We start from the raw sequence: 25,802 nt of genomic DNA on the forward strand, positions 1-25,802 counted from the left end.
GTATTTATCTAACAACGGTCAGCGTTCATACACCGACCATCCTTTTATTTGTCCTTTTTTTCTGCTTCTTGTATCATTTTTCTGCTGACAAATCTCAAGTTTACTGGTTATTTTCATTCGCGGTTTGCCCTCTGCAGTTTGTATAAAATTTCCTGATTTTAAGGATTCCTACACCAAAGGCTTTTCCCCTTTCCCCCGTGGAATTTCAAATAAACCTTCATAAACCTAAATAAACGAATAAATGAAATTTATTTATCATTTCATCGTCTCCATGTCCCTCCATCCCGCTCCGCTCAGGAGTGTCAGAATCCTCAATCTCCTTTGATTTTCGGGGTGCTTTTATTAGAATGACTTAATTCTATAAATAATAACTCGTGCAAACAAACCATTTATTAGCCAATTAATAATTTTTTATCCAATTAATAATTTATTATATAATTAATAATTTATTATCATTTTATTAATAACAATTATTATAATTGCCATATATTTATTCCTAAAAATTACAATAATTATATTATTCTACTAATAACTTATTAATATTTATTAATTTATTAACCAATTAATAATTTATTAATATTTATTAAGAATCATTATTATAGTTGTTATATATTTATTATTAATGACAATAATGATATCATTATACTAATAACTTATTAATATTTATTAATTTATTATCAAATTAAGAATTTATTAATATTTTATCAATTATTATTATAGTTGTTATATGTTTATTAATAATATAATAATTATATTATTATATTAATAACTTATTAATATTTATTAATTAATTATCCAGTGAATAATTTATTATCCAACTAATTTATTATCCAAGAAGCGATCTTTCGGGAAGCCGGCAGAGTCCAGATACTGCTTGATTCACCACCAGCCAGTTTTAAATGGAAAACAATGAACGTGAGGGATTATTTGACAGAAAGCGGGGTGGGATCTGACCCGCAGGCATGAGGCGTGATGGAAACCCGCGGTGTTTGTACAATGCGGGTGTAAATCCGCGTGAATGCGGCAGAAATCCGCAATTTTTTATCTTTAATTGCAGACAACCCGCGCCCGCTCCGCCCTCGCGCCTTTCTGAGCCCTCCGCGCCGCCGTAGCCGCCGCGCACGCGCAGAGGGGGCGTGCCCAGCGCGGAGGCCGCGCGCGGACAGCCGAGGGGGCGTGGTTTGGCGGTAGTGACGTCACCGCTGCGTGAGGGACGGCGGTGACGTCAGGGCGGTGACGTCACGGCGATGGCGGCCCGCTGCAAGGCGGACATCCGGGAGGAGGTGTGGCGGCACCTGGAGAGCTCCGGCCTGGCCGCCTTCCCGCGGCCCGTGCGCGGCCGCATCCCCAACTTCCAGGTACGGCGGCTGCCGGGCCGAGTCCTCCGAGCCCTCCGGACCCTCCTGCCGCTGCTGCTGCTGAATCCTCCTGCTCCTCCCCTGCCGCCGCTGCAGCCCGGCCCCCTCCAGTGCACCCCCCACTACCCCCCGTATGCTCCTCAGTTCCTCCCCAGTCCCTCCCAGTTACCCCCTAGTGGCCCCCAGTGACACCGCTATGCTCCTCAGTTCCCCGCCAGTGTCCCACAGTTCCCCCACAGTTCCTCCCAGTGCCCCCCAGTTTCCCCCAGTCCTTCCAGTTACCCCCCAGTTCCTCTCAGTTCCCCCCCAGTGGCCCCCAGTTCCCCCCAAGTCCTTCCAGTGCCCCCCAGTTCCCCCACAGTGCCCCCCAATTCCTCCCCAGTTCCCTCCATTGTCCCCCAGTTCCTCCCCAGTTCACCCCCAGTGCCCTCACTATGTTCCTCAGTTCCCCCCCAGTGCTCCCCTGTTCTCCCAATTCCTGCCCAGTGACTCCCAGTTACCCCTAGTGCCCCCCCAGTTCCCCCCAGTTGCCTCCCAGTTCCACCCCAGTTTCCCCCCACTACCCCCCCATGCTCCTCAATTACCCCCCAGTGCCTCCCAGTGCCCCCCAGTCCCTCCCCAGTTACTGCTAGTGCCCCCCAGTTCCCCCCACTACCCCAGCTATGCTCCTCAGTTCCCTCCCAGTCCCCCCTCCATTGCCCCCCAGTTCCTCCCAGTGCCCCCCAGTTCCCCCCCAGGTTCCACCCCTGTTCCCCCCAGCTCCCCCCAGTGCCCCTCAGTTACCCCTATTGCCCCCCAGTTCCTCCCAGTGCCCCCCAGTTCCCCCCCAGGTTCCACCCCTGTTCCCCCCAGTGCCTCCCAGTGACCCCCAGTTCTTCCCCCAGTGCCTCCCAGTGACCCCCAGTTCTCCCCCTAGTGCCCCCCAGTCCTCTCAGTCCCCCCAGCTCTCCACAGCCCTGGAAGGAAAGCAAACAACCCCAATTGTCAGTGACAGACCCCAGAGGGTTCACATGGCTGGGAAATCAGAGGTCCCTCAGCAGGAACAGAGTTCCACCCTCCCACCCCAGCCCTGGCCCGCCTGCCACTGGGCATTGGCAGAAAATGAACAGCCCTCAATGAAAAACCTGCCGAAATCAGAGGGGGGAAAGGCTCTGAAGTGGCCTGGGTGATGTTTTCTGTGAGCTCCTGGGTGATGTTTTCTGTGAGCTCCTGTGATGTTTTCTGTGAGCTCCTGGGTGATGTTTTCTGTGAGCTCCTGTGATGTTTTCTGTGAGCTCCTGGGTGATATTTTCTGCACGCAGGGCTCCTCTCATGCTGCCACCAGGCTGCTGGGCTTGCAGGAATTCCGGGCTGCCCGGACTGTAAAATGCAACCCCGACGCTCCCCAGAGGAACGCCCGCTTCCTAATGCTGGAAGTGAGTAAAAATACCAAAATCAAAATCAAAAATGTTCTGCTCTTGGCTCCCTCCCTCTCTCAGGGCTCTCTGCAGGCCTGCTGCTCTCTCAGGGAGCTCGATGTGTTCAGCAGAGCACGGGAGGTGAAGGTGGATCCTGACAAGCCTCTGGAAGGTGCCCGGCTGGCAGCTCTGCAGGTACCTGGGCAAGCCCTGAGGAGGAGCTGGGAGGGGACAGCAACACCTCAGCAACACCTGGCACTGCATCTTCAAAGGGTTTTATGTGCAGCAGTGTGTGGATAGCAAATCAATATCAAATCAATATCAATATCATGGAGTGGTTTAGGTTGGAAGGGATTTGAAGGGTAATTCAGTTTCTACCCCCTGCCATGGCGAGAGATACCTTTCACCATCCCAAAGTGCTCCAAGCCCCAGTGTCCAGCCTGGCCTTGGTCATTCCAGGGATCCAGAAGCAGCCACAGCTCCTCTGGACACCTTCTCTGCCCACCCTGACAGGGAGAATTTCTCCCCAGTATCCCATCTAACTCTGCCACCATCCCAGAGTGCTCCAAGCCTCATAGTTCAACCTGACCTTGGGCATTCCAAGGATCCAGAAGCAGCCACAGCTCCTCTGGACACCTTCTCTGCCCACTCTCAGAGGGAGGAATTTCTTTCCAATATCCCATCTAACTCTACCCTTTGTCAGTTTGAAATTATCTCATAAAGCTATTTAGAGACATAGCTTTAAAGGAGGAATTGTCATTAAAGGTATGTCCTGAAATATCTTCAGATCTCTATTTTACCTCTATTTCTTCAATCAATCTTTCAATGGAATTTTCCTGTATTGGAAGAAATAAATCTTACAAGCACTACACAATCTGCAGCATCAAAAATTAAATATTTGGCCATGTGGTTTTTACTGTGTGACAATAAAAATATTTCTTCAGTGTTAAATGAACGTTCTCATGTGGTTCCCCAGGCAGGGAAGACTTTGCTGGTTCCCACACCACGTCTGAGGTCTGGGCTGTTCAACAGGATTGTTCCTCCCCCCGGTGCAACCAAGGAGATGCTGAGAAGGTGTGCCACATCTCAGGTGGGAATCTGGAGTCAGGGAGGGCTGAATTTACCTGTGGCCTTAGGATGGACCAGCTGGAAGTTGGAAAACCTGAAATCCCTTCCTGTTAGGATGTTATTCCTGGGCTTGTGTACATTGATAATACTGAAATCAGGAGAAAAATCAGTCTTAGCAGGGTTGAAAGGGGTTGGAATTGATATTTCTCATTTCTTTGGAAAATGATGAGTGACTTGAGGTGAGTCAGATCTTTCTTCATGCTCCTACATTCTGCACTTTTGAGCTGCTGAACCCTCTGGGGGGTATTCTAGTGCCCTTAGGTGTTACCAGATAGAAAAATTGAGGTTTTTAATGGAACACAGCATCCAAAGAGCCGTGAATTGAATTGTGGTGAGCTGTGGTGCATTGTGGTGAATTGTGAATTGTGGTAAATTGAATTGTGGTGAATTGTGGTGAGTTGAATTGTGGTGAATTATTGTGAATTGTGGTGAACTGTGGTGAATTATGGTGAATTGAATTGTGGTGAGCTGTGGTGAATTGAATTGTGGTGAATTGTGGTGAATTGTGAATTGAATTGTGGTGAATTGTGGTGAATTGAATTGTGGTGAATGGTGGTGAATTGTGAATTGAATTGTGATGCATTGTGGTGAATTGAATTGTGGTGAACTGGTGAATTGTGGTGAATTGAATTGTGGTGAATGGTGGTGAATTGAATTGTGAATTGTTGTGAATTGTGAATTGTGGTGAACTGTGGTGAATTGTGGTAAATTGAATTGTGGTGAATCATAGTGAACTGAATTGTGAATTGTGGTGCATTGTGGTGAATTGAATTGTGGTGAATTGTGGTGAACTGAATTGTGAATTGTGGTGAATTGTGAGTTGTGGTGAATGGAATTGTGGTGAATTTTGGGTTTGCACTCTGCGAGGCCAGCACACGAGCTGAGGTTTCAGCTCTGCAGCGGTCTCTTGCTGCGGTCTCTTGCTGCCCTCTCGTGTTCAGCCTCACCGTACAGCTGAGCCCTGGGGCCGCACAGCCCTGCAGCTTTCACATCCATTTTATCTGCTTCCTGCAGGGATTTATTCCTCCTTTATCTCCTGCTAAAGGCAATAAAGTTCTGCAGCGACCCCATCAACAACTGAGGTTGTAAATGGCTGGTAATTAGTAGTTGCTTTCTTTGTTGGAAGTTCTGTTGCAGTCATTAACTAATTAAGCTGTTCAGGGCTGAAGAGCATTTTTGCAAGAGTCCTTTCTCTTGGCCTGCTGTCTGATCTGGGCTCCTACCACCATGTGTCTGGTTTTTCCCCCAGCCCACTAATGAAAAAAATGCTGTTGGCAGTTTGTATTTACAAAGCACTGTGCAAACAATCCTTACCACACTGCTGGGAATGCCTGATGGGCATTAGTGCTGATAGTCAGGCACAAATTACTGAATTCCTGGGGTTTGTGCTCTGCACAGAAAATGTCTGGCTCTTTATTGTGATTTTAATATTGTGAATTTATAATTAGCAGCGAGTTGATTTGGTGTGAGGAACATTTGCAGTGTGCTGTACACATACGTTGGGAGTGATTGAATCACAATTCAATGTTTTTTAATTAAATAAATTAAATTGAATTTATCTATTTTTAATAGTTCTAAACCTCTGATATTTAAAATTCAAGTAAACATAATTTTTAATTTCTGCAGTCTGGACAGAATTTTCATTAAAATGAGAACAGATTGAAGAAGAATGGGTGGGGTTGAACACAGAGGAGAAGAAATAAAAATTGTATCACTTTTTGTAACTTCAGATTTATATGTGCTGTAGCTGTCTGTGTCTAAATTAACTTTGTGATTTGTATTTCAGAATTAATTGAAGCATTTGTAGTGCTCTGGTATTCATCAAGATTTTAGTAGAGTGGGGAAGTGTAAATAGGAAGTGTCACTTGCCCTCTTTTTTAGGAACAGATTTCCAAAAAAGTGTTTCAAAATTATCAGGTTTTGATCCTAAATATAAAACCTTGCTTCTAAAAGTGCCCACCTCCCTCAGCCCTCCTTGCACTGTGCCAAAATTCCTGTCACTGTAGTAGGGAATCTATTCTAGGATTCCCTGGGGGATAACTTCCCAGACATGTACAGCTTGGCTAAACATGGAAGAGACACTTGGAAATGTGGGGAGTTACTTGGATTTATCAAAATATCCTGCATTTCTTCCTCAGTTCTTGGAAGATTGTGCACTTTGCAAGCCTCAAATGTTTTGTTTTTTTTTCCTGCAGGGTGTAAAAGACTATAGCGTGCCTGTGGGGCTGGATGGGAAAGCACAAGTGGACTTGGTTGTTGTGGGATCAGTGGCTGTCTCTGAAAAAGGTAAGGAAAAACCTCCAGCAGGAAGGTCCTGTTATGTATGATTATAATTTGCACCAATGAAATACAGTTGTATTGAATCAAGGGAAATATGATTTGGCATGTATAATATTTAGTTATTACAAAATACACACACCAGCACTGTGAGCTGCCCCCCCACACACACATATTCGGTTACACCAGAGCTGGTTTTATTTTTTGGACAATGCTTCATTTACAATTTAATACATGTGGCTGGTGTGGAGATGGGCTGTCCTAGAAGGTGATACTGGAACACCTGGGAGCTGATCAATACCAAAGGACCTGGGAGTTGATCAATACCAAAGGACCTGGGAGCTGATCATCCTGGTAAGGACCCAAGATTGGGATCACTGGGGTCCTCCGGGCTGATACATCTGTAGTTGCAGTTCTGAAGTTCAGAAGATGTTCTGCAACATCTGCAGCTGCAGTTCTGTAACCATCAGGAAAAATCCACACCTGGACCTGGACTGTTCAACCCCAGCTGGGGGAAAAGAGCTTTAGGAATATGTGGGACTCTGAATAGAAAGAAAAGGTGGATTGCTGAAATCCTGGCCTCAGGCAGAACATTTCGTATAAGAACTGCAGGGCCCAGGAGGGTGGTGTGTGTGTCCAGGGGAATCTCTGCCAGAGGCTCCTTCCTGTCACTCACCCACGCCAAACCCAGGCTCAGCTCTGTCCTTTTCCTTGTGGCTGGCTCAGAGAGAATTCGATCCTAAATAAATTTTTTATTATTTTTTTTTTTAATTTAGCTAGACTAATTTTCATCTATAACAGTCCCAAGTCCCAGCACAGTGGCAGGAAGGCCACATCACGTGGCAGAGACAGATTTATCCATGGAGCTGAGTTGTGGTCTTGGCTCTTTTGTGTGTGCCAAATCCCTGCTCCCAGTCCCAGCAGGAAGCTGGGATGCCTCAGGATGCAGTGGGCACACAGCAGTGGGCTCAGAGATGTTTTGGCCTTCAGGAAAGCTCTTGAGGCAAACAATTCTTTGTGTTTGACAGGAGCCCAAGCAGGCTCCTGCTCAGAGATCTGCTCTGCTCACACAGGCTGTGTGAAAGGACACGTGTTAGACCTGCTGATTCAGGACCTGTCTGGGGATCAGATTTTGCATTTTCTAGTGTTTTGGAAACCTGCTGGTGCTGAAAAATTTTCCACTGACTTTATCCCTTGCCTAAAATAACACAGTTTTTATATGTGACCCAGGTTCCTCTTTACCCACATTAACCTGTGTTGGACATGAATAGAAGGTTCTAAATACAATTGCTAAATAAACTGCTGGTTTAACTGCTTTTAATTTGTTTATTCTGAATAAGAAACTTCTGGGATCTTTTAGGAGTCATTGAAACTGGTGTTTTAGTTCATTTCAGTGCCGATTTCAAGGAAAGCTACACTCTGTGAGAGATGCTGATCTGATTTTTTCCAGAGTTACAACTTGCAGACTGCTGGGTTAATTACACCATTTTAACAACAACTTTCCACTGTGCTGTTTGGGTTGTTTTTTTTTTTCACTTTTCTGTGCTTTAGGCTGGAGAATTGGCAAAGGGGAAGGTTATGCAGACATGGAATATGCAATGATGGTGTCCATGGGTGCAGTGCAGGAGGACACACCTGTGGTTACCATCGTGCACGACTGCCAGGTGAGCTCAGATGTTCAAATATCCCCTCTGCAGCTGGGAGGGAGCTCTGGGACACTTCCTGCTCTGTCTGGAGAGGAGACATGGAATGAAGCTGGTTTGGCATCTTTATTCCTATTGTCTTTGATGGATTTTCATGTGACAAGACACCAGGAATGGGGCACAGCTTTAGGGAGTTTGTTTTTAGCTACTTAACCAAATCTCTGCCTTGTAGGTGCTTGACATAGCAGAGGAGCTCCTGGGTGATCATGATTTAACTGTGGATTACATCCTCACTCCAACAAAGACTATCAAAACTAACTGCAAACGACCAAAACCTCAGGGAATACTGTGGCACAAGGCAAGTTCAATCTTCATTCAAGTTAAATCTTAAACCTTTTGCTGCTGGTGGCACAAGGCAAGTTCAATCTTCATTCAAGTTAAATCTTAAACCTTTGCTGCTGGTGGCTTACTGGTACCAAAAACCTGCTGATAAATCCTCCATTTTTATATAGAAACAATTTTTTTAAAATTAGAAATACTTGCTAAAAGAGCAGATGTGCTTGTCAGGTGAAACAAAACAGCAGCATCTGTGAGCAGAAGGGTTTGAGGGGTGATGGTGAGGAGGAGAGATATTTCCCTACATCTGAGGTTGCTGTTTCCAATGGGTTATCAAGAGCTGGCTGCCCCTTCCTAGAAGTGTCCAAGGCCAGGCTGGATGGGCTTGGAGCAATTTGGGATAGTGGGAGCTGTCCCACAGGGGTGGAATTGGTGGGTAAAGTCTGTGCTGCTCTGGTTGTGAAAGGAAAACAAAACCTGCTGCTGGTACACCCCTGTTTCTGCAGTGGATTTACTTTCCAAGGATAAATTTGTGGCTGGAGCTCGTTTTCAGGTGGGAGAAAAGGGACTTTAAACATGAATCTTTATTGGAAGTTCCTCTGTTATGGATTTGGCCATTTCCCCCTGCCCAGTGTCAGAAACTTCCTCAGCTTCCCAAATAATTTCAGGAAAGCCTTGAGTGAATTGTTTTACTGGAGGTTCCTGCTGGGAAAACTTTTTCTTTGTCATTGGATTTTCATTTCTAAAATCATCCAGTTAGGGAGCAGACACAATCCTGCATGAGTGAGTACAGCAGGAATGCTGCAATGAGGAATTGTGCACCCACATCTTGCAGAAACTGAGGAATTTTAAGGGAATACTCCCAGGGAAATCAAAAGTTGTTTGTTAAAATTTGCTAACCAGCTAAAAGAGTTAAATTTCTTTAGGTAATGTATCTACAACAAACAAATTCTAGCCAGGACTATTTTTATTCCAATAGTGGGAGAGCATTTTACCCTGCCTGTGGTTGAGGATTTGAGGTTATAAATAAATAAATAACAGCTCTGTCTGTCCTAGTGCATTTTTTCCATTGAATTATTTTTGAATTGTAATTTTTTTTTAGGATATTATTGAATGTAATTGTGTTGAAGGCCTACCCCTTGTGCTCCATCCATCCTGCCAACATATTTTTGATCAGTTTGTCTGTCTTGGTGTCAGACTTCTCAGTAAGTGGCCTTGCTGACACTTTTCTTATTTCTTTTTTTGTACCTTTAGCAGAAACTGAATTTTTTGCAGCTTTCACTGAGAGTGGAGCACAGATTGACCCTTTATTTGTATTTGAGTGTTGATTTAACACCTTTTGTTTGGAGCTGTGTGGATTAAATGGCAATATTGGAGAAAACCAAGGATAATCATCACTTTTCTGTCATTTTGGGAACAGAACAAAATGTGGTGTCTATATGAAGCAGAAATTGTCAGGATTCCCCAGGGAAATGAGTGACATTTATTTTGTGTGTGCCTCTGGTGGTATCTGAATGTTCAGCTCTGCACAGAGGGGTTTGGAGGTGGGAGGTCTGGTTAATCACCAGGGTGTGAAAAAGGCAGCATTTGATAGGGGCTATTTAAGTATTTGCCCTTTGGATTTTCCTGGCTACTTCCCCATCATTTTCTCTCCATCCTTTTCTCCTTCAAATCCTGGCTTTGCTGATGCATTCCTGTTCTTAGAGCAAAACTAAATGAACCAAGAGGCAGTGAGTAAATAAATCATCCACTTCTAAACACGGGCTTTTGTCAACAGAGAGTAGCTTAACTTCCTTGTGAAGACTTGTGAGGTGGAAAATACATTGTTAAAAAAAAAAAAATAAAAGCTGATCCTTGGGGAGCAGGGATGGATGAGGCCAGGACAATGTTTAGGAGTTTGAAATCCAGGTGTTTGCAAATATGGGATTACAGCTAAGGATTGCTGCAAGGATGTGCTGCCAGTAATGCACCCTCAGCTCCAGAGGGGAGGAGGTGCAAACAAATCCTTGGCTGCATTTTCCTGGAGTGCTCTTGTGTGTTCTGAGCTGTTCAAGGACTTTCAAGGAAGTGCAAGAGCCACAACATCATCAATACTAAAGAATCATTATCAAGCACTCCAGAAACACTTCTAAATCCACAGTGCTGGGGGGGTGTCTGTGGGACTTTTGTGCCTCTGAGGTCACAGTTTTGGGACATCAATTTGAGTTACTGGAGGGCAGCAAGAGCTGCTGAGAGCTGAGCACTCTGGAAAACTTTATTTGGATGCCAGTGGAGAATTATTTGGCTTCATCTGCCTTGAAAATCCAACCCATTGTTTCTGGGAACTCTAAATTCATGAAGCTACTTGCTTTCTCATTTAATGTTTTCTATGGGTTACTCTGATCTTTATCTGGGGCACTGGCTATTATATTTGTCCCAATTATCAAGTTATTTGTGCTGTGCTTATTATAAATTGAAACTGTACAGACAAATTAAAATATTTGTGTTTATGAAGAGGGAAAGAAGAGTAGGTGGTGGAAAAATCACTATATTTTAGCAAGTATTTCCTTTTGGTTTTGAAATAATTCTTTTGCTGAGAATTTTATAGCAGTAGGAAAAGAATTTTCATGAAATGAAATGAAATTAACTGTGGGGGAATCCCAGTGGCAGAGATGGAAACCCTCTAACAACAAACATCTTTGGGTGTGTGATAGAGCATTCAGAATGGAAAAACTCAAAAAATGCACCCATCCAAGCTGGCAAATCCTTCAGCAGAAGGATTTTGCCACTGAAATTGCAGTCAGTGTAGGCAGGGCTTTGTTTTGGGGTGGTTTTTGGGATGCTTCCCCACATCTCAGCACCTTTGCCAAGCTGAGCCTCGCTGCAGTCCCCGGCATGCACGGGTGGATTCCAAGTGTGGGCTGCACAAGTTTCTCCTGAGGGACACCAGCAGGCTCCACGGGCTGCCAGCTCCCAGAAATATGTCCTTGGATTGTGTGCACATATTTGGACATTTTGTGCAAGTGAATGATAAAATGTTCAACCGTGCTGGCCTTGCTGCCCCGGCCTTGTCTGTTGCACAAATCCCTGTTTGCTCAGAGCTCCTGGAAACGAGGACACAGCATGGCAAGAGGGCACAGCATGAAAAGTTGGGTCTGTCCCAAGGAGGTTTGGGACAATCTGGGGTCAGAACCCTCTGAGATGAGCCTTGCAAACAGCTTTTGCTCACCTGTTTGGAAGGGCTGATGGATCTGCAGCACTGGAGATGTTTGGTGCTGTTTGCAGCCCGCCAGGGCAGCAGCATCAGTCTTCATCTTAAAATTATGGAATGGGTCGGGTTGGAAGGGATTTGGAAGAGAATTTTATTCCAAGCCCCTGCACACCTTCCCAGCTGTCCCAGGTTGCTCCAAGCCCTGTCCAGCCTGGCATGGACACTTCCAGGGATCCAGGGGCAGCCACAGCTGCTCTGGGTGCCTGTGCCAGGGCCTGCCCACCCTCCCAGGGAACAATTCCTTCTCTGTATCTAAACTAAATTTTCCTCTCTTCCATTCTGAGGCCATTCCCCATGTCCTGTCAATGATGAGCAGTCCCTCTCCAGCTCCCTTGTAGCCCATGCAGATCCTGGAAGGTGCTGGGATATCTCCAGGATGAACAACTCCAGCTTTCTCAGCCTGTCCCCACAGGGGAGGTGTCCCAATCCTTCTACCAACTTTGTGGCCTCCTCTGGACTTGATCCATCATTCCATGTTTTTGTGCTGCTGGGGACGCCAGAGCTGAGCACGGGATTCCAGGTGGGGTCTCACAAAATCCAGGTGTTCCTGTGTCACTGAGATGAGGAGCTGTGGGAAGCAGAGTGAAATAGCAGGATAAGGACAGCCTCCCATCCCATCCCATCCCATCCCATCCCATCCCATCCCATCCCATCCCATCCCATCCCATCCCATCCCAGTGGGCCTCACTCAGGACTGCAGTGCTTCCAGGGAGATCTCGGTGCTGTCTGCCTTGGCCTGGGCTGGCTCAGGGGTCAGCATTACTCACTCTGACACAGAGAATCCTTCATTCTCCACAGCAGAGTATGGGAAGTGGCTCTGATCAGAGATCTGGGAGGGCAGAGGGTGAGGAGAGCCCTGGTGTTCCAGCAGGGATGCTCAGGAGTCCATCTGCCACCACATTTTGGGATCAAACCAGGTGTCATAGCCATGGATGCTGTTGGGAGATTTGTGTTGGCACTCAGCATCCAGGACTTTTTTCCTCAGGTTTCTGTCAGAAAGGGGCCACATTCCCCTCCTCAGCTCCTTTCCCAGCAATTGTGTGCCAGAAGAATTTATCCAGCCTGCTGTCCTCTTTCCCCAAGGCTCTCCCAGCCATGGCAGGGATTATTAAATGATTATTTGCCTTTGGCAGAGTTATTTTTAACCCAAATCACTTCAGAGTTTATGGCACAGACCCATGAGCACTTCTTTTGGCCAACCCCAGAGGGCTGAAGTGTGGAATTGGTCTGGGAATTGCTGGTCAGGGGATGATAGGGAATATCAGCTTTGGTTTCAGTAGAAAAGCTAAATCCCAACACTCAATCCAAAGTTTCAAAACATCAGGAAATGTTTTGCCCTTGGCTTTAAAGGGATGGGGGAAGCTTCCAGTGCTGGCTTTGCCCATGTTCACATAGATGGATCAACCAGACCTGGGCTGGGATGTCCCTTAAATTCTGGTTTAGCCAAAAGCAGGAGGTAGGGACAGGAATAGGGCTAAGCAAGTCTAGGGAGGGCTGACCAGCCAGCACAGAACCCAGAAGTGTGCAGCTTGTTTGAAAGAGAGCAGGAATATCTTTGGCCTCTCTCCACATGGAAATAAATCCTTGCAGTCCTCCCCAGCTCCTCAAAAGGAACTTTTTGCATTATTGTAATCAGCAACACATTGTGCTATCACAGGGTTCTTTTGTTTGCTCTTTTGCAACAGAGCAGAACAAGCTTTTTCCTCTCCCTGCCACCCACTGCCCCCTTTGCCCTTTTAGTTCTCACCCCCAAAACCCAATGGATTTGTTTGTTGAATTGAAATCCCAAATCAAGTTTCTGCCTTCCCATGGCATAAAAGTGGGAGAAAACAGGGACAGGTTTAGAAGGTTTGACCCAGCTGAAATTTTCTCCTAGAGCCCAGAGAAAAAAGCCCTCAAGGTAAATCCTCTGTGTCTCTTGTGACAGGAGGGTGTCAGCTGACAGTGTCAGAATTTGCCTAATGTTTTTTACAACTCTTTGCTAAGGCAAAAAAAAATAGAAGTCTCAAATCAGCTGCCTTTGTTGCTTTGGTGAAGGTCTGTTGCTGTTGTGTTTGCACAGGGCTGGGTTTTGAGGGAATGTCAAGAATCACTGTTTGATCAGAACTTTAAAGGTGTGTTTGATCGGAACTTTAAAGAAAATAGTTCATAGCCCTTATGAAAATCCCAGAATCACTGAGGTTGGAAAACACCTCCAAAATCACCAAGCCCAACCTGTGACTGATCCCAGAGCAGACACCTGAGTGCCATGTCCTGTCTTTCCATTAACACCTCCAGGGATGAGGACTCCGCCACGCCCCTGGGCAGTAATTCCAATGTCTAATCCCCCCTTCTGTGCAGAAATTCCTCCTAAAACATAAATGCTGTTGTCACTGCATCTTCCTGAGGCTGCCAGGAGCCTGAAACAGTAGCTCCAAGAGCTGCAGTCTGATGCCAAAATCTACTTCGTGAGAGGGGATGCCTGGTGGAAGTCTCTTAGAAATGCTGTTCCCAGGATTATCTAAATCTTGCCCTTGGATTGTCCTTGAAAGCCTGGGAATTCCAGGGTATATCCTCTCAGTGCCCATCTCTGATTGCCCTAATCTCCAAAGCCCTGAGGGTTTGCCCTTGGTAGCATTTCCCTTTCTGACCAAACACCCAACCCGTGCCTTGGCAACTGAGTTTAATTTCAGGATGAAAGGAACTGTTCTTGGGTTGTGCTTTGGGGCCAGGAGTGATTGGTTGCATGAGAACAGAAAAATGTTTTTCCTGTTTGGTTTAATTAGCATAGAGCTTACATTTCACATCCAAATTTGACAGAGGACAGCAAACATTCTTAATTGTTGGCCAGTACAATCAAAGTGAGATCCTTCAGCCCTTGGTTTGATGTTGTATCACTCAGGGAAGGGGAGCTTGCTGTTAGACACAGCACTTGGAATTCCTGGCTGAGAAAAACAAATCAGCCCCAGCATCCACAGAATAATAACTCTGTAAAATGTGGAAATGCTCTGCACCTTTCTGTGTGTGGAGGCTCCTGGAGCAATCCCCAGAGCAAATCCTGCTGTTTGATGTTGTGTTAGCAGAACTAGCACAGGCTTTATGGAAATGATGTTTTTATTTAGTTCCAGCCTGAAATAAATCCTGCTTGTTTGCTCTTTAGAAGATTAAGAGAATTCTGTTGAGTGACTTGCCTGTCACCTCATCCTGACATTGCCCCCACCCTGCCTTGGCTTTTCCTCGAGTCACTTCAGAGCTGAGCTGCTGTCCCCAGAGAGCTGAGCTTGATGTTGTGCAGATCCAGGCTGGCTGTGGCTGTAACTGGAGGAGCAGGAATTCATTCAGGGGCTCTGGGGTGGGTGAGGTCTGAGCTGGGAGCTCTGCAGGCTGTGCTGGCTGGGATGTCCTGGTGCTGCTCAGTCCAGCCTGCTGAGGGTGGTGGCCCTCTCCCATTCTGGGCTACCAGCCTGGGTCTCTGCTAGCTCAGGCATTGCTTCCCCAGGCTCTGTTTTGCTCCCTACATTTCAGCATTGGATCTGGTGTTGATGGATGTTGGATTTGTCCAGCAGCCAAGCAGGAATTCCTCCTCCTTCCAAGCTCAGCGTGCAAGCCAAGAGCTCGACCACATGAGCTGGGGAACCAGTGCATTTCCTGCCAGTGTCTGAGTGCAGCCTGGGGCATCTCATGCCTCACATGGATGGGGTTCAGCTGCTGAGGGGAAGAGCCCTTCCAGAAAAGCTCTTTGGGAGCAGGGCATGGATGGATGGATGGATGGACAGAAGGAAGGAGTAACGGGCTCACAGTGGGAGCGCAGTGTCCGAGCGCTTCCCTTCCCTGCTCCAGCACATCCACGTGGGATCTGAGGAGCTGTGGGTGGTGTGGGAGGTCGGATGGCACAGAGGGGATGTGCCCCAAGCAGGGGATGTGCCTCCAGCTGGGCCCACATCCACAGGAACCCTGCTCCAAGGCACGCTCCTGCTGCAGCTTCCACCATTGTGTGAGCCAGCCCACGGGATATCCTGTGCTGGGGGAGCAGAGCACCAGGAGCTCTGAGAATGGAAGTGTCTGGTGGGTTGGGATGGCTTCTGCCAGGACAGGGATTGGGATGGATTCTGTCAGGACAGGGATTGGGATGGCTTCTGCCAGGACAGGGATTGGGATGGCTTCTGCCAGGACAGGGAATTGTGTAGGGTTCTGTCAGGGCAGGGATGGGGATGGGTTCTGCCAGGCCTGGGATTGTGTAGGATTCTGCCTGGGCAGGGATTGTGTAAGATTCTGCCAGAGCAGGAATGGTATAGGGTTCTGCTAGGCCAGGGATTGGGATGGATTCTGCCAGAGCAGGGATTGTGTAGGATTGTGCCAGGGCAGGGATTTTGTGGAATTCTGTCAGGGCAGGGATTGTGTAGGATTCTTCCAGGTCAGGGGATTGTGTAGGATTCTTCCAGGTCAGAGGATTGTGTAGGATTCTTCCAGGCCAGGGATTGGCATGGATTCTGCCATGCCAGGGATTGTGTAGGATTCTGCCAGGCCATGGATTGTGTAGGATTCTGCCAGAGCAGGGATTATGTGGAATTCTGTCAGGACAGGGATTGGCATGGATTCTGCCAGGGCAGGGAATTGTATAGGATTGTGCCAGGGCAGGGATTTGTGGAATTGTGCCATGCCAGGGGTTGGGATGGATTCTGCCAGGGCAGGAGCACAGGCTCTCAGTCAAAGCAAACACAGAGAGAACAGGGAGAATGCAGATCTGAAGGCACTCGGATAAATAAATGTCAGATTGAATAATCCTGATTTAGGTTGGGATTTGCCTGCTGGATCCATGTTGTGCTGCTCACTTCAGGAGCCACTGATGTTTATTTTTGTCCTGCAGTGTGTATTTAGGGAGACTTCCCAATCAGAGCAGCAATTAGGAACATTTGGAATGCTCTGGCACTCTGTGTGGCAGCAGGATAAGGTTCCTCTCTTTTTATGGCACAAACGAGCCCTGATGCTGATCATCTTTTTCTGGAAGGCAAGAAATCCTTTTATAATATAATTATTATTATTATTATTATTTTCCTTCTTTTTAGGTCAGCTCTGAGATGCTGGGGAAAATCCCCATCCTAAAGACTCTTCGGAGCAGGGAGAAGCAGGCTAGCAAGGATGTCACCCTCCAGGATGAACACCCAGCCCTGGCAAACACCAAGAGAGGAACAATTTCAAACAAGGAGGTGATGGCTGCAAATCCCCAAGCTCGGGCTGCTCCAGCCTCAGCTCCAGTGGGACAACCCCACGTGGAAAGTGATCCTGAAAATCCCAAATTCGAGGGATGTGACACAATCTGCACTGTGTTTGTGGGGAACTTGCCTGGCAGTCTGAGAGTGAGCGAGCTGAAAAGTGCCCTGAGGGAATTGCAGGTGGTTCCTGTTGGCTTGAAGTGGCAGGGAGCACAGCACAGGGCTTTCCTGCACTACAGGGATCAGGGAGCTGCACACAGAGCTGTGTCCTCCTTGCAAGGCCTGAGCCTTGGGGGCAACGCTCTGAGAGTGGAGCTGGCCAAGAGCCAGAGGAGCAAAGGGCAAGGAGGAAATCAATGGTCATAAATGAGGATGGAGGAGAAAAAAAACCAAAAAAAAACCCAAAAAAAAGTGTGTTTTCATTGTTTTGTGAGAAGCCAACCTCAAGTTTTAAGGTTTTTTTGTAACAGGATTAACAAAACCAAATTTCTGCACAACCTTTCTTGGACATGCAAGGGTTTGTCCCCACAGGTGACACGGGAGCCATTTCTCTATAAATAATTGCTCACAAAGTACCCACACTCTGCTTTTGGTGCTGTTTGGTGGTTTTTTAAGCCTGGCTTCAAGCCCTGCCCTTAGCACCTGCAGCAGGGTGGTTCCAGTCACTCATTGAGGTCAGACCTGTCCCTTTATACCTGTGAGGGTAAAAGCCAGCAGCAGGAATCTGTCCTAAGGCTGACAATCCTGTTTACTGAAAAATGGGCTCTGCCTGTTGGAAGTTTTCAATTTATTTTTTATAAAAATGACCAGGGAGAAAGAGATTTTCCTTTTTGTGCCTTGAAGAGTGGCTGTGGAAACACTGCCTTAGTTCTAGCTCTAGTAAGAGCTGGTGGGAAAGATGGGAACCCTTTTCTCAGATTTTTGCTAAATCAGCCCTTGGTAAACCTTAGGAAAGCAAATCCCAGTTTTCTCGGCTTTTCCCCAGAACTGCTTTTCTGATGGATCATATAATCATAAAATTATAATTTTATAATTTAGCTATACAATTTCATAATTATCTGCTTTTCCTGATTGTCTCTTCTAATGGGATGTGATTCCTTTGCCTTTGTGAAATAATAATAATTTATTATAATAATTATTTATAATATTACTTATGTTATTGTTGTTGTTGTTGTTGTGGAAATGAAAAGCAGGCACACCATGGTCAGAACTTGTTGGTGCTTAGTCTGGCATGGAATTCTTTGGGAATTTGCTGGAGATTAATGCTGTGTGAGCATCCCTGATGCTCTTCCTCATCATCAGTGAGGAGGGTGAGACCAAACCACCCAACTTCTCCAGGTGAAAGTGCTCCCAGGCACTGTCCTGGACACGAACATTCCCTTCCAGTGTAATAGCCAATAATGATTTATCTGCTATGGCTCTTATTACCTTTTTCTTCCCCCTTGGGTTTCCTATTCCTGAAAAACAAGTTAAATTTTGGCCCAGCCATCCTTTTTAAACAGAAGCACTTTTGCCAGTGATGCTGGGCATGTAGTCAAAGTAAGCATCTAAATGGATTTTTTTTTCTTTAAAGTAAGAGTTGGAAAGTTGTTTTTTTTCTTTTAGCCAGGGAATACTGTTAAGTATATTTTAAGCAGATTATTATGCCTTGAGGGTCAGACATTTATTCAGTATTAAATAAAAAGTTCTCAGCGTTATCACATGGCTCTGCAGGGAAGGGCTGAAGGAAAGCTGCATCCATCCCTGGGATCCCAGCACAGGAAGGACAAGGAGCTGCTGGCAGAGTCCAGAGGAGGCAGCAGGATGAGCAGAGGGATGGAGGAAAGGTACAGAGAGCTGGAATTGTTCAGCCTGGAGGGAGGAAGGCTCAGGGGTGAGCTCAGAACTTTCCAAATGGAACTGACTCCTCCTCCCGATGGAGAGGGACACTGGACATGGCTCTGGAGTGGCTTCAAACTGCCAGAGGGCAGGGTTAGATGGGATCTCAGGGAGAAATCCCCCTGGGAGGATGCCCAGAGCAGCTGGGGCTGCCCAGGATCCCTGCAAGTGCCCAAGGCCAGGCTGGACACTGGGTTTGGGGCACCCTGGGATGGTGGAAGGTGTCTTGTTCAACAGGGGTTGGAACACGATGATCTTTCAAATCCCTTCCAACCCAAACCATCCTGTGATTCTGTGAACTTCTTGTAAGGTCAGCAAAGGATCTGGAAAAAATCAGTAGTTCCATTCCATTCTTTGTACAGCTCCAAGTGATTTGCAGTATCACTGAGCCCAAATTCAGACAAGCACTGCACAAAACCCTCTGGGTCTCATTTCAGGCCTTGTGCCTTCATGGCTGAGAGCCAGGGTTATGTTACTACCCAAACACACTCCCTGCATCATCAGCTTCCAAAGCAGAGGAAAGAAAAGCAAAAAAATAATTATCCATCCCTGCCTGCCCTTTCCAGATGATGGCAAATTGAGTAATGAGATCATTTGCTGTTCCTTTTGACTCTGGGATATTTCTTGCTCTGCTGAAGATGTCCAGGTGACCTTAGCAGTTAAAAGCCAATGACTCTGCCAACGAAAACTTCAGCATCTCAAACTTCCCCTGTTGCGTTTCAGGTGGATCCACCCTTTTCTGGTCACATTTGTGGGAATCACATCCTCTACCTTCTTTCCTTTCTTCCCATCTTGAGTTTCAGTGCAGATCTGTTTATGTGTTCTGTAAATGTGGTACGTTTTCTTGCTTTCCTGCCAGCCCAGCCTGCAGCCAGGGGCCAGTTTTGTTTGGACAAACATCTGGATGTTTTTCTGTTTGCAGTTGTGGTTCTGGGTGAAGCCACAGGTGAGCAGTGTCCAAAATCTTGCCTCTTTCCAGCCTGTCATTTTTTTTTCTTTCATGTATTTCACTGCCACGTTTCACTGTGTTTACCCAACATCCTGTTGCTTTCCCAGCTGATAGTTAAACTCCAAACCATGCTGTGAGGAGATGCTAACTAGGGGTATGCAACAGGTTGAAAATCAGGAGGAATTTCTTAACGGAAAGGGTGGCCAGGGATTGGAATGGGCTCCCCAGGGAGGTGGTGGAGGTGCCCAGGGAAGGGCTGGACCTGGCACTCAGTGCTCTGGGCTGGTGACAAGGTGGGGATGGGTCACAGAATGGATTTGATGATGCTGGAGCTCTTTTATGATTCTGTGAACTGTGGTTAGGAAGAAAAATAATTACTGTAAGCTTAAGCTTGTTGGCATTTTGAATGGACTGGAAAAATGCTGCAGTGATCCTTGTATTTTTGATGGAGGTTATTCAGGTGCTGCCATCCCAGTCAGTGAATCCCTCTCTGAAATCAGTGCAGTTCTACCTTGGAGAGTCAGGGAAGCAGGGGCAGGGATGGAGCTCCTGCTGCTGCCCTTCTCCAGCTAAAAGACATTTCAGTGCCAGCTGCCAAAGTGCTGTTGAATTAAATGAAATTAATTAAGCACAAGAGTGGCCAAGGCACAGCCCTGCACAGCCTTCTGGTGTCTCCAGCTGTATGATGTGGATTTTCTCTTGTGGGCTGACCCTAAAGGAACCTAAGGGATGGTGTAGGAAAAGTGAATGGGGCAGTCTGCCTCTGTCAGAGCTGTTCCAGGCTCTCTGCATGCTCAGGAAGGCATCACTTAGAGCAGAGTCAGGAGGCATTTCTGTAAGTCCCCAAAACTCTGAAATGCAAGAGATTTTATCGAATCCTTGGGTTCTGATCTGATAAGAAATCTCAAGGAATTGAAACCTGCTGATGTTTTACTTTGGTCGAGACCAAGGTTATGCAAGATACCAACAATCAAACCATAAAATCCATACCCTGAAATACTCTCTGCCTGAATGAACAGCCTTTAAAGAGCAGAATACTTACTCAAGCCATAATTCCTCATTCTCTACCTGCTGTAGCTGTGACCTGTGCACAAAGACACAAAATGTGCCTCATCTCGGGCAGCTCCTGGCCCAGTTTTACTGCTTGAGGCTCACCAGAAAACCATCAACAGTGGCAAAGCAGTGCCTGGATGCTGCAGAGAAGTCTGAAATGCTGCTGATAGATCTCTGCTCTGCTTTTCACAGGGAGTGAAGTGATCCCTAGCACAGCAGAGCTGTGTGATGAGAAGAAACGTTCAGCAGCACAATGGGAAATGCTTTCCTGAGCCAACTTTGTTCCCAATAATTCAGGCTGAGGCTCTCTATTCTCTGCACAGCCCGATGTCCTCGCCTGTCATGTGGTCAGGCACATTCTTTCCAGCTCCTTTCATGGCACAAACACTTGGGATGCTGCTGTGGAGCTGTTGTTGCTGTTTTTGAAGGTTCAGTGGGGGAAGTTTGTCTGGAGTGACGCCCTGGAGCTGGGTTTGGGATCAGCAGTGACCACCAGTGGTCCACGAGGGACGTGACCTTCCCAGGACCATTCTCCCTTCCTCCCTACCCTCATTCGTGGCAGAAACGCAGAGCGAAACCAGCACCAGCCCCGTGGTGGAGGACAGGGTGGCTTTGGAGGGGGTTTTTGTTGGAAGCCATCAGTGCCAGCGTGGTGTGTGGCACAGAGCAGTGAGGCAAGGCTGGAATCTGCTAACAATGAGGCCGGGGTGGCTCTGTGCCACCCCAAAACTGCACAGGCGTGAGGGTTTTCCTTCAGACAGCCATGTCCATGCGTTTCCTGGAACACAGACAAGGCCACACAGCTTCAAGCCACCAAAGACAACAGTAAACAAGCTGGGTAAGCTCTGAGCTACAAGAGTCAGAGACTGTTTGTTTTCAGGGAGAAGAAAATCTCTCACCATCAAGGCTTTTTCCTTGCATCTCACATTCAGGTCCACATCCAACCCTCCAGCATCTCCCTGATCCCCTCCCAAGAAGCAGCCTGGAAGGATAGAGGTTTTATCCCATTATCCCAATTAAAAAAAAAAAAAAAATCAGGAAAGGGATGGTTAAACATTGTCTCCAAGTCATGCCTTTATTTTGTGCATGCTTTTTTTTTTTAATTTCATCATCTTCTACTGCTCCAAAGGGAGGAACAAACGGCTTTTAGGGAAATGTTTCCATTGAAAAATCCAGCACTGGGGCTGTTTTTTCTCCACAGGGTTGAGGAGGGGGAGGAAAAGCGTGTGCAGGGATTTCTCTCGTTCCGGTTCCTCCGAAGGAACAGCCCCTCGCAGCACTTCTGCCTCTGGAGGAAACATCTGTGGCCGTGGCCACGTTCCTTGGGCAAACCCCCCTGCTTGGGAGGCTGTTGTGTACCAAATGCTTTGATTTCCTGGTTGCCATCTCTTAAAGATTATCTTCCTCCCAGAAAAGGGCAGCATTTCCCATGTTTCCATGTGCAATGTCCGTGATGGCTGCTATAAAAATCATGGAACGTTTCCCTGCCCCTCCTCTGACATAGGTAGCAAAATCTCTGCTTTTCATCTTTCAAAGCCCTGCAGGAATGTTTAGGGTCGTGTATCCTGCCATTGTTCTGGGCTGGGCATCCCACTGAAGTGCCTGGGAGAAATGAGTTCAGGATATGGATCTATCTCTGCTCCATCTCTGCTGCGGCCCCAGGAACATCCACGTTTGGCAGATGGGAAGGCAGAGATGGCTCCTGATAGACCGGAGGCAACTGGGCATTCCCAGCCCTTTGGAAAACAACAGCAGGACAGGCCAAAAAATCAGAAAAAGTTCTAAAAATCCTCCAACCAAGCCCCTCTTGGGCTTTTCTGTGTGACAGAACTGATGTTCCCAATGGGCTTTTTAATACCTGGAGCATCAGGGTGGCTCTAGGAGCCTTTAATCCCACTGGTTCTCCTGTTCCAGAACTTTCCATCAAGATACCCAGCTCCTGCCAGGGACAAGCCACAGCTTCTGCTTCTTTAGAGACAAGGTGCCAAAGATAATTTTTTTCCCAGAATTTTGCCCCAGGAGCATCCACATTTTGCAGATGGGAAGGCAGAGATGGCTCCTGATAGACTGGAGGCAACTGGGCATTCCCAGCCCTTTGGAAACCAGCATGAAGACAGGCCAGAAAATCAGAAAAAGCTCTCAAAAAACCTCAGCCAAGCCTTTGTTGGGCTTTTCTCTGTGACAAAACTGATGTTTCAAACTTTTTGTCTTCCAGGGGATACCTGGAGCCTTGAATCCCACTGCTCCAGAACTTTCCAGGGACCAACCACGGCTCCTGCTCTGGGAGACAAGATGTGAAACACAAATTATTCCCCAAATGTGCCACCTCCAGAGGTCTCCCAGTCACACAAATGTGTTACCCATCCCACACTTTGAGCCAAGCCAGGTTTACCTTTCCTTACAGAATAAAGAAAACACACAGGGCAGTTAAATGGGATCCAAAAAGGGCCAAGGGGAGAAGGGAAACATCGATGTGGTGAAAGCTGCCACATTTCTAAGCATTACCATATCCATGGCTACCACTCCTTCAGATTTCAGAGTGAGTAATTGTTCAGACAAGAGCCATATTTGTGTTTTTCCAGAGGGATCTGGTGTTTTCCGAGTGTTTCCAGGCACCTGCACTGCTCAGCCTCTGGAGTGTGGCATTTCCATCCCTCTGGAGGAGGCAGGGCCTGGAGCTGCTGCTCTGCAGGGTCTTCTCTTCACCCCCACTCAATTCCTGCAGCAAATTCTGCTCCAAATGAACTCCTGGTAGCCCAAAATCCCTGCAAAACTTTCCAGGCCATGTCATCCTGCTTTCCCAGGTGTGTTTGCTTATTTTTGCAGTAATTAGCCTGAAGCTGAGCCGAGCCACAGAGCTGCACTTTCTGTGCCATTCCAGGGGTTTTGAGTCTTGCTGCTTTAAATAAAGGAAGGTCTGTGCTCGGGTCGTGCTCTCACTGCTGAAGCCGAGTGGCACTGCCAGTGTCCTCACATCCCTTCCCATGGTTAAACCGAGGTGGTTTCACCTCTGGAATTGCCATTTGCTCTCTGCTGCTCGTTCCAGACATCTCTGAGGTGACCTCAGGAAAGGAAATCCCTCCTGATGGCACAGTGACCCCCTCAGTGAAACCTACCAAAGGATCTGCAGCTCCCCTGCAAAAAATTCGTTCAAGACTGGAGTTGGAATATTTATCAGAAGTTGGATGAAGCAGAGCAACCTCTGATTCATGGAATGGTTGGGGTTGGGAGGGACCTCAAAGCTCACCTCATGCCACCCCTGCCGTGGCAGGGACACCTTCCACCATTCCAGGTGCTCCAAACACATCTGGCCTGGCCTTGGGCACTGCCAGGGATCCAGGGGCAGCCACAGCTGCTCTGGGCACCCTGTGATAATGGGAATTTGGATATTTGAGCCAGAAGCTCAGTAAGATTTATTCCTTCTGTTGTCTTTTATTAATAATAAACCCACAGGATCATTCAGACTGGAAAACCCTCCCCTGGGATCATCCAGTCCAACCACTGATAAGAATTATCTGGTTTAAATTCCTTACAGGATTCTGACAGGGAAAGTGACTTAAGCAAACAAGGCAGGCCCGTGCCTTTCCTCACTGGTGGAGGCAATGTGGGAATTTCTGGGAATAGCATCAGCTTCCAGCTGCAGAGCTGCACTGGGAGCACCTCCTGCTCCTCTGGGGGCTCCTCTCATCCACCTGTTTGATCCCTGAGGATGACTCCTCGTGGCCAGGATTCCTTGGCAGGGTTAAATCCTCCAGGAGCATCCCAGCCCTGCCTTTTCCTGCAGAGCATCAGGCTGGAGTTCTGCTTGGAAAGGGAACAGATGTTCAGGTGTGGCCTCCCAAAAGCATTGCAGAAATCAAAGTCCCCTTCCAAAAGTGACAGGAGCTGCTGTTTGATCCCCTGAGATCCACAGATCCCAAATATTTTGGTTTTGAGGGAGAAATCAGGCACCCACCGATTCTTACGGATCTCAGCCTTCATACCTGCTAAGAGCTTGGTGCCAAACTCATCCCTTGGCATCCCAAATACCCATTTAAGATTCCAGGTGTTGTCCCCACAGGTTTTCTGCAAATCTGGATAATCAACCCCAGCTGAGAGCATCCTGTGTCAGGTGCCTGTATCCATGGGTTACTCCGTGCTTTTCCGTGCCAGCTATTCCCATCTGGGAAAGGTTTGATGCAGAAGTGCTCCATAAAGGAGTTTCACCTGGCGTGAAGATGGGAAAAAATGAATGTTCCCGCTCACAGGTCCGGATGCCAGAAGGGAAAAATGAAAACAAAATAAATACATTTTAAAAGAGATTTTTAAAAAATTAATTAATAAGAACCCCCAGGAAAGGCTCCGAGCCGGCCCCACCTGGGCGGGTTCGAAGCCGAATTTTGGCAAAGCCGCGGCCGGCGCTCCCTGCGAGCCGCCGCCAGGTGGCGCTGCCGCCAAGGGAACGGCGCCGCCCCCGCAACCCCGGGAGGCTCCGGAGCCGCCGGGATCGTCCAACAGCAAACACCGGGATCGCCGGGATCCATATTCCAACAACACCGGGATCGCCGGGATCCACCGGGATAGTCCAACAACACCGGGATAGTCCAACAACACCGGGATCGTCCAACAGCAAACACCGGGATCCACCGGGATCCACCGGGATAGTCCAACAACACCGGGATCGCCGGGATCCACCGGGATAGTCCAACAACAAACACCGGGATCGCCGGGATCCATATTCCAACAACACCGGGATCGCCGGGATCCACCGGGATAGTCCAACAACAAACACCGGGATCGCCGGGATCCACCGGGATATTCCAACAACACCGGGATATTCCAACAACACCGGGATCGCCGGGATCCACCGGGATAGTCCAACAACACCGGGATCGTCCAACAACACCGGGATCGTCGGGATCCACCGGGATAGTCCAACAACACCGGGATCGTCCAACAACACCGGGATCGTCGGGATCCACCGGGATATTCCAACAACACCGGGATCGTCCAACAACACCGGGATCGTCGGGATCCACCGGGATAGTCCAACAACACCGGGATCGTCCAACAACACCGGGATCGTCGGGATCCACCGGGATATTCCAACAACACCGGGATCGTCCAACAACACCGGGATCGTCAGGATCCACCGGGATAGTCCAACAACACCGGGATCGTCCAACAACACCGGGATCGTCGGGATCCACCGGGATATTCCAACAACACCGGGATTGTCCGGACACACCGGGATATTCCAACAACACCGGGATCGTTGGGATCCACCGGGATATTCCAACAACACTGGGATATTCCAACAACACCGGGATCGTCCAACAACACCGGGATCGTTGGGATCCAC

General features: G+C 47.6%; 1 protein-coding gene across 8 annotated transcripts; it reads left to right on the forward strand.

The window, feature by feature from the left end:
* Positions 1-1,199: 1,199 nt before the first annotated feature.
* On the forward strand, positions 1,200-24,873 carry MTHFSD (methenyltetrahydrofolate synthetase domain containing). 8 transcript variants are annotated; one of them, XM_085589916.1, is made up of 9 exons: positions 1,200-1,358; positions 2,660-2,950; positions 3,732-3,845; positions 6,079-6,169; positions 7,712-7,824; positions 8,036-8,161; positions 16,435-16,575; positions 18,295-18,407; positions 24,522-24,873. In XM_085589916.1, the coding sequence occupies exons 1-9, from the start codon at positions 1,248-1,250 to the stop codon at positions 24,754-24,756; spliced, it is 1,335 nt and encodes a 444-aa protein (XP_085446042.1). In that variant the 5' UTR covers positions 1,200-1,247; the 3' UTR covers positions 24,757-24,873. The 8 variants fall into 8 exon arrangements, with proteins under 8 accessions (XP_085446042.1, XP_085446046.1, XP_085446040.1 ...); XM_085589920.1 differs by having other exon boundaries at positions 2,837-2,950; positions 24,522-24,867; XM_085589914.1 differs by lacking the exon at positions 24,522-24,873 and having other exon boundaries at positions 18,295-18,900.
* The last annotated feature ends 929 nt before the right edge of the window (positions 24,874-25,802 follow it).

The sequence above is a fragment of the Lonchura striata genome, chromosome 11 (assembly GCF_050655825.1).
Source record: "Lonchura striata isolate lonStrDom1 chromosome 11, ASM5065582v1, whole genome shotgun sequence".
Taxonomy (NCBI): Eukaryota; Metazoa; Chordata; class Aves; order Passeriformes; family Estrildidae; genus Lonchura; species Lonchura striata.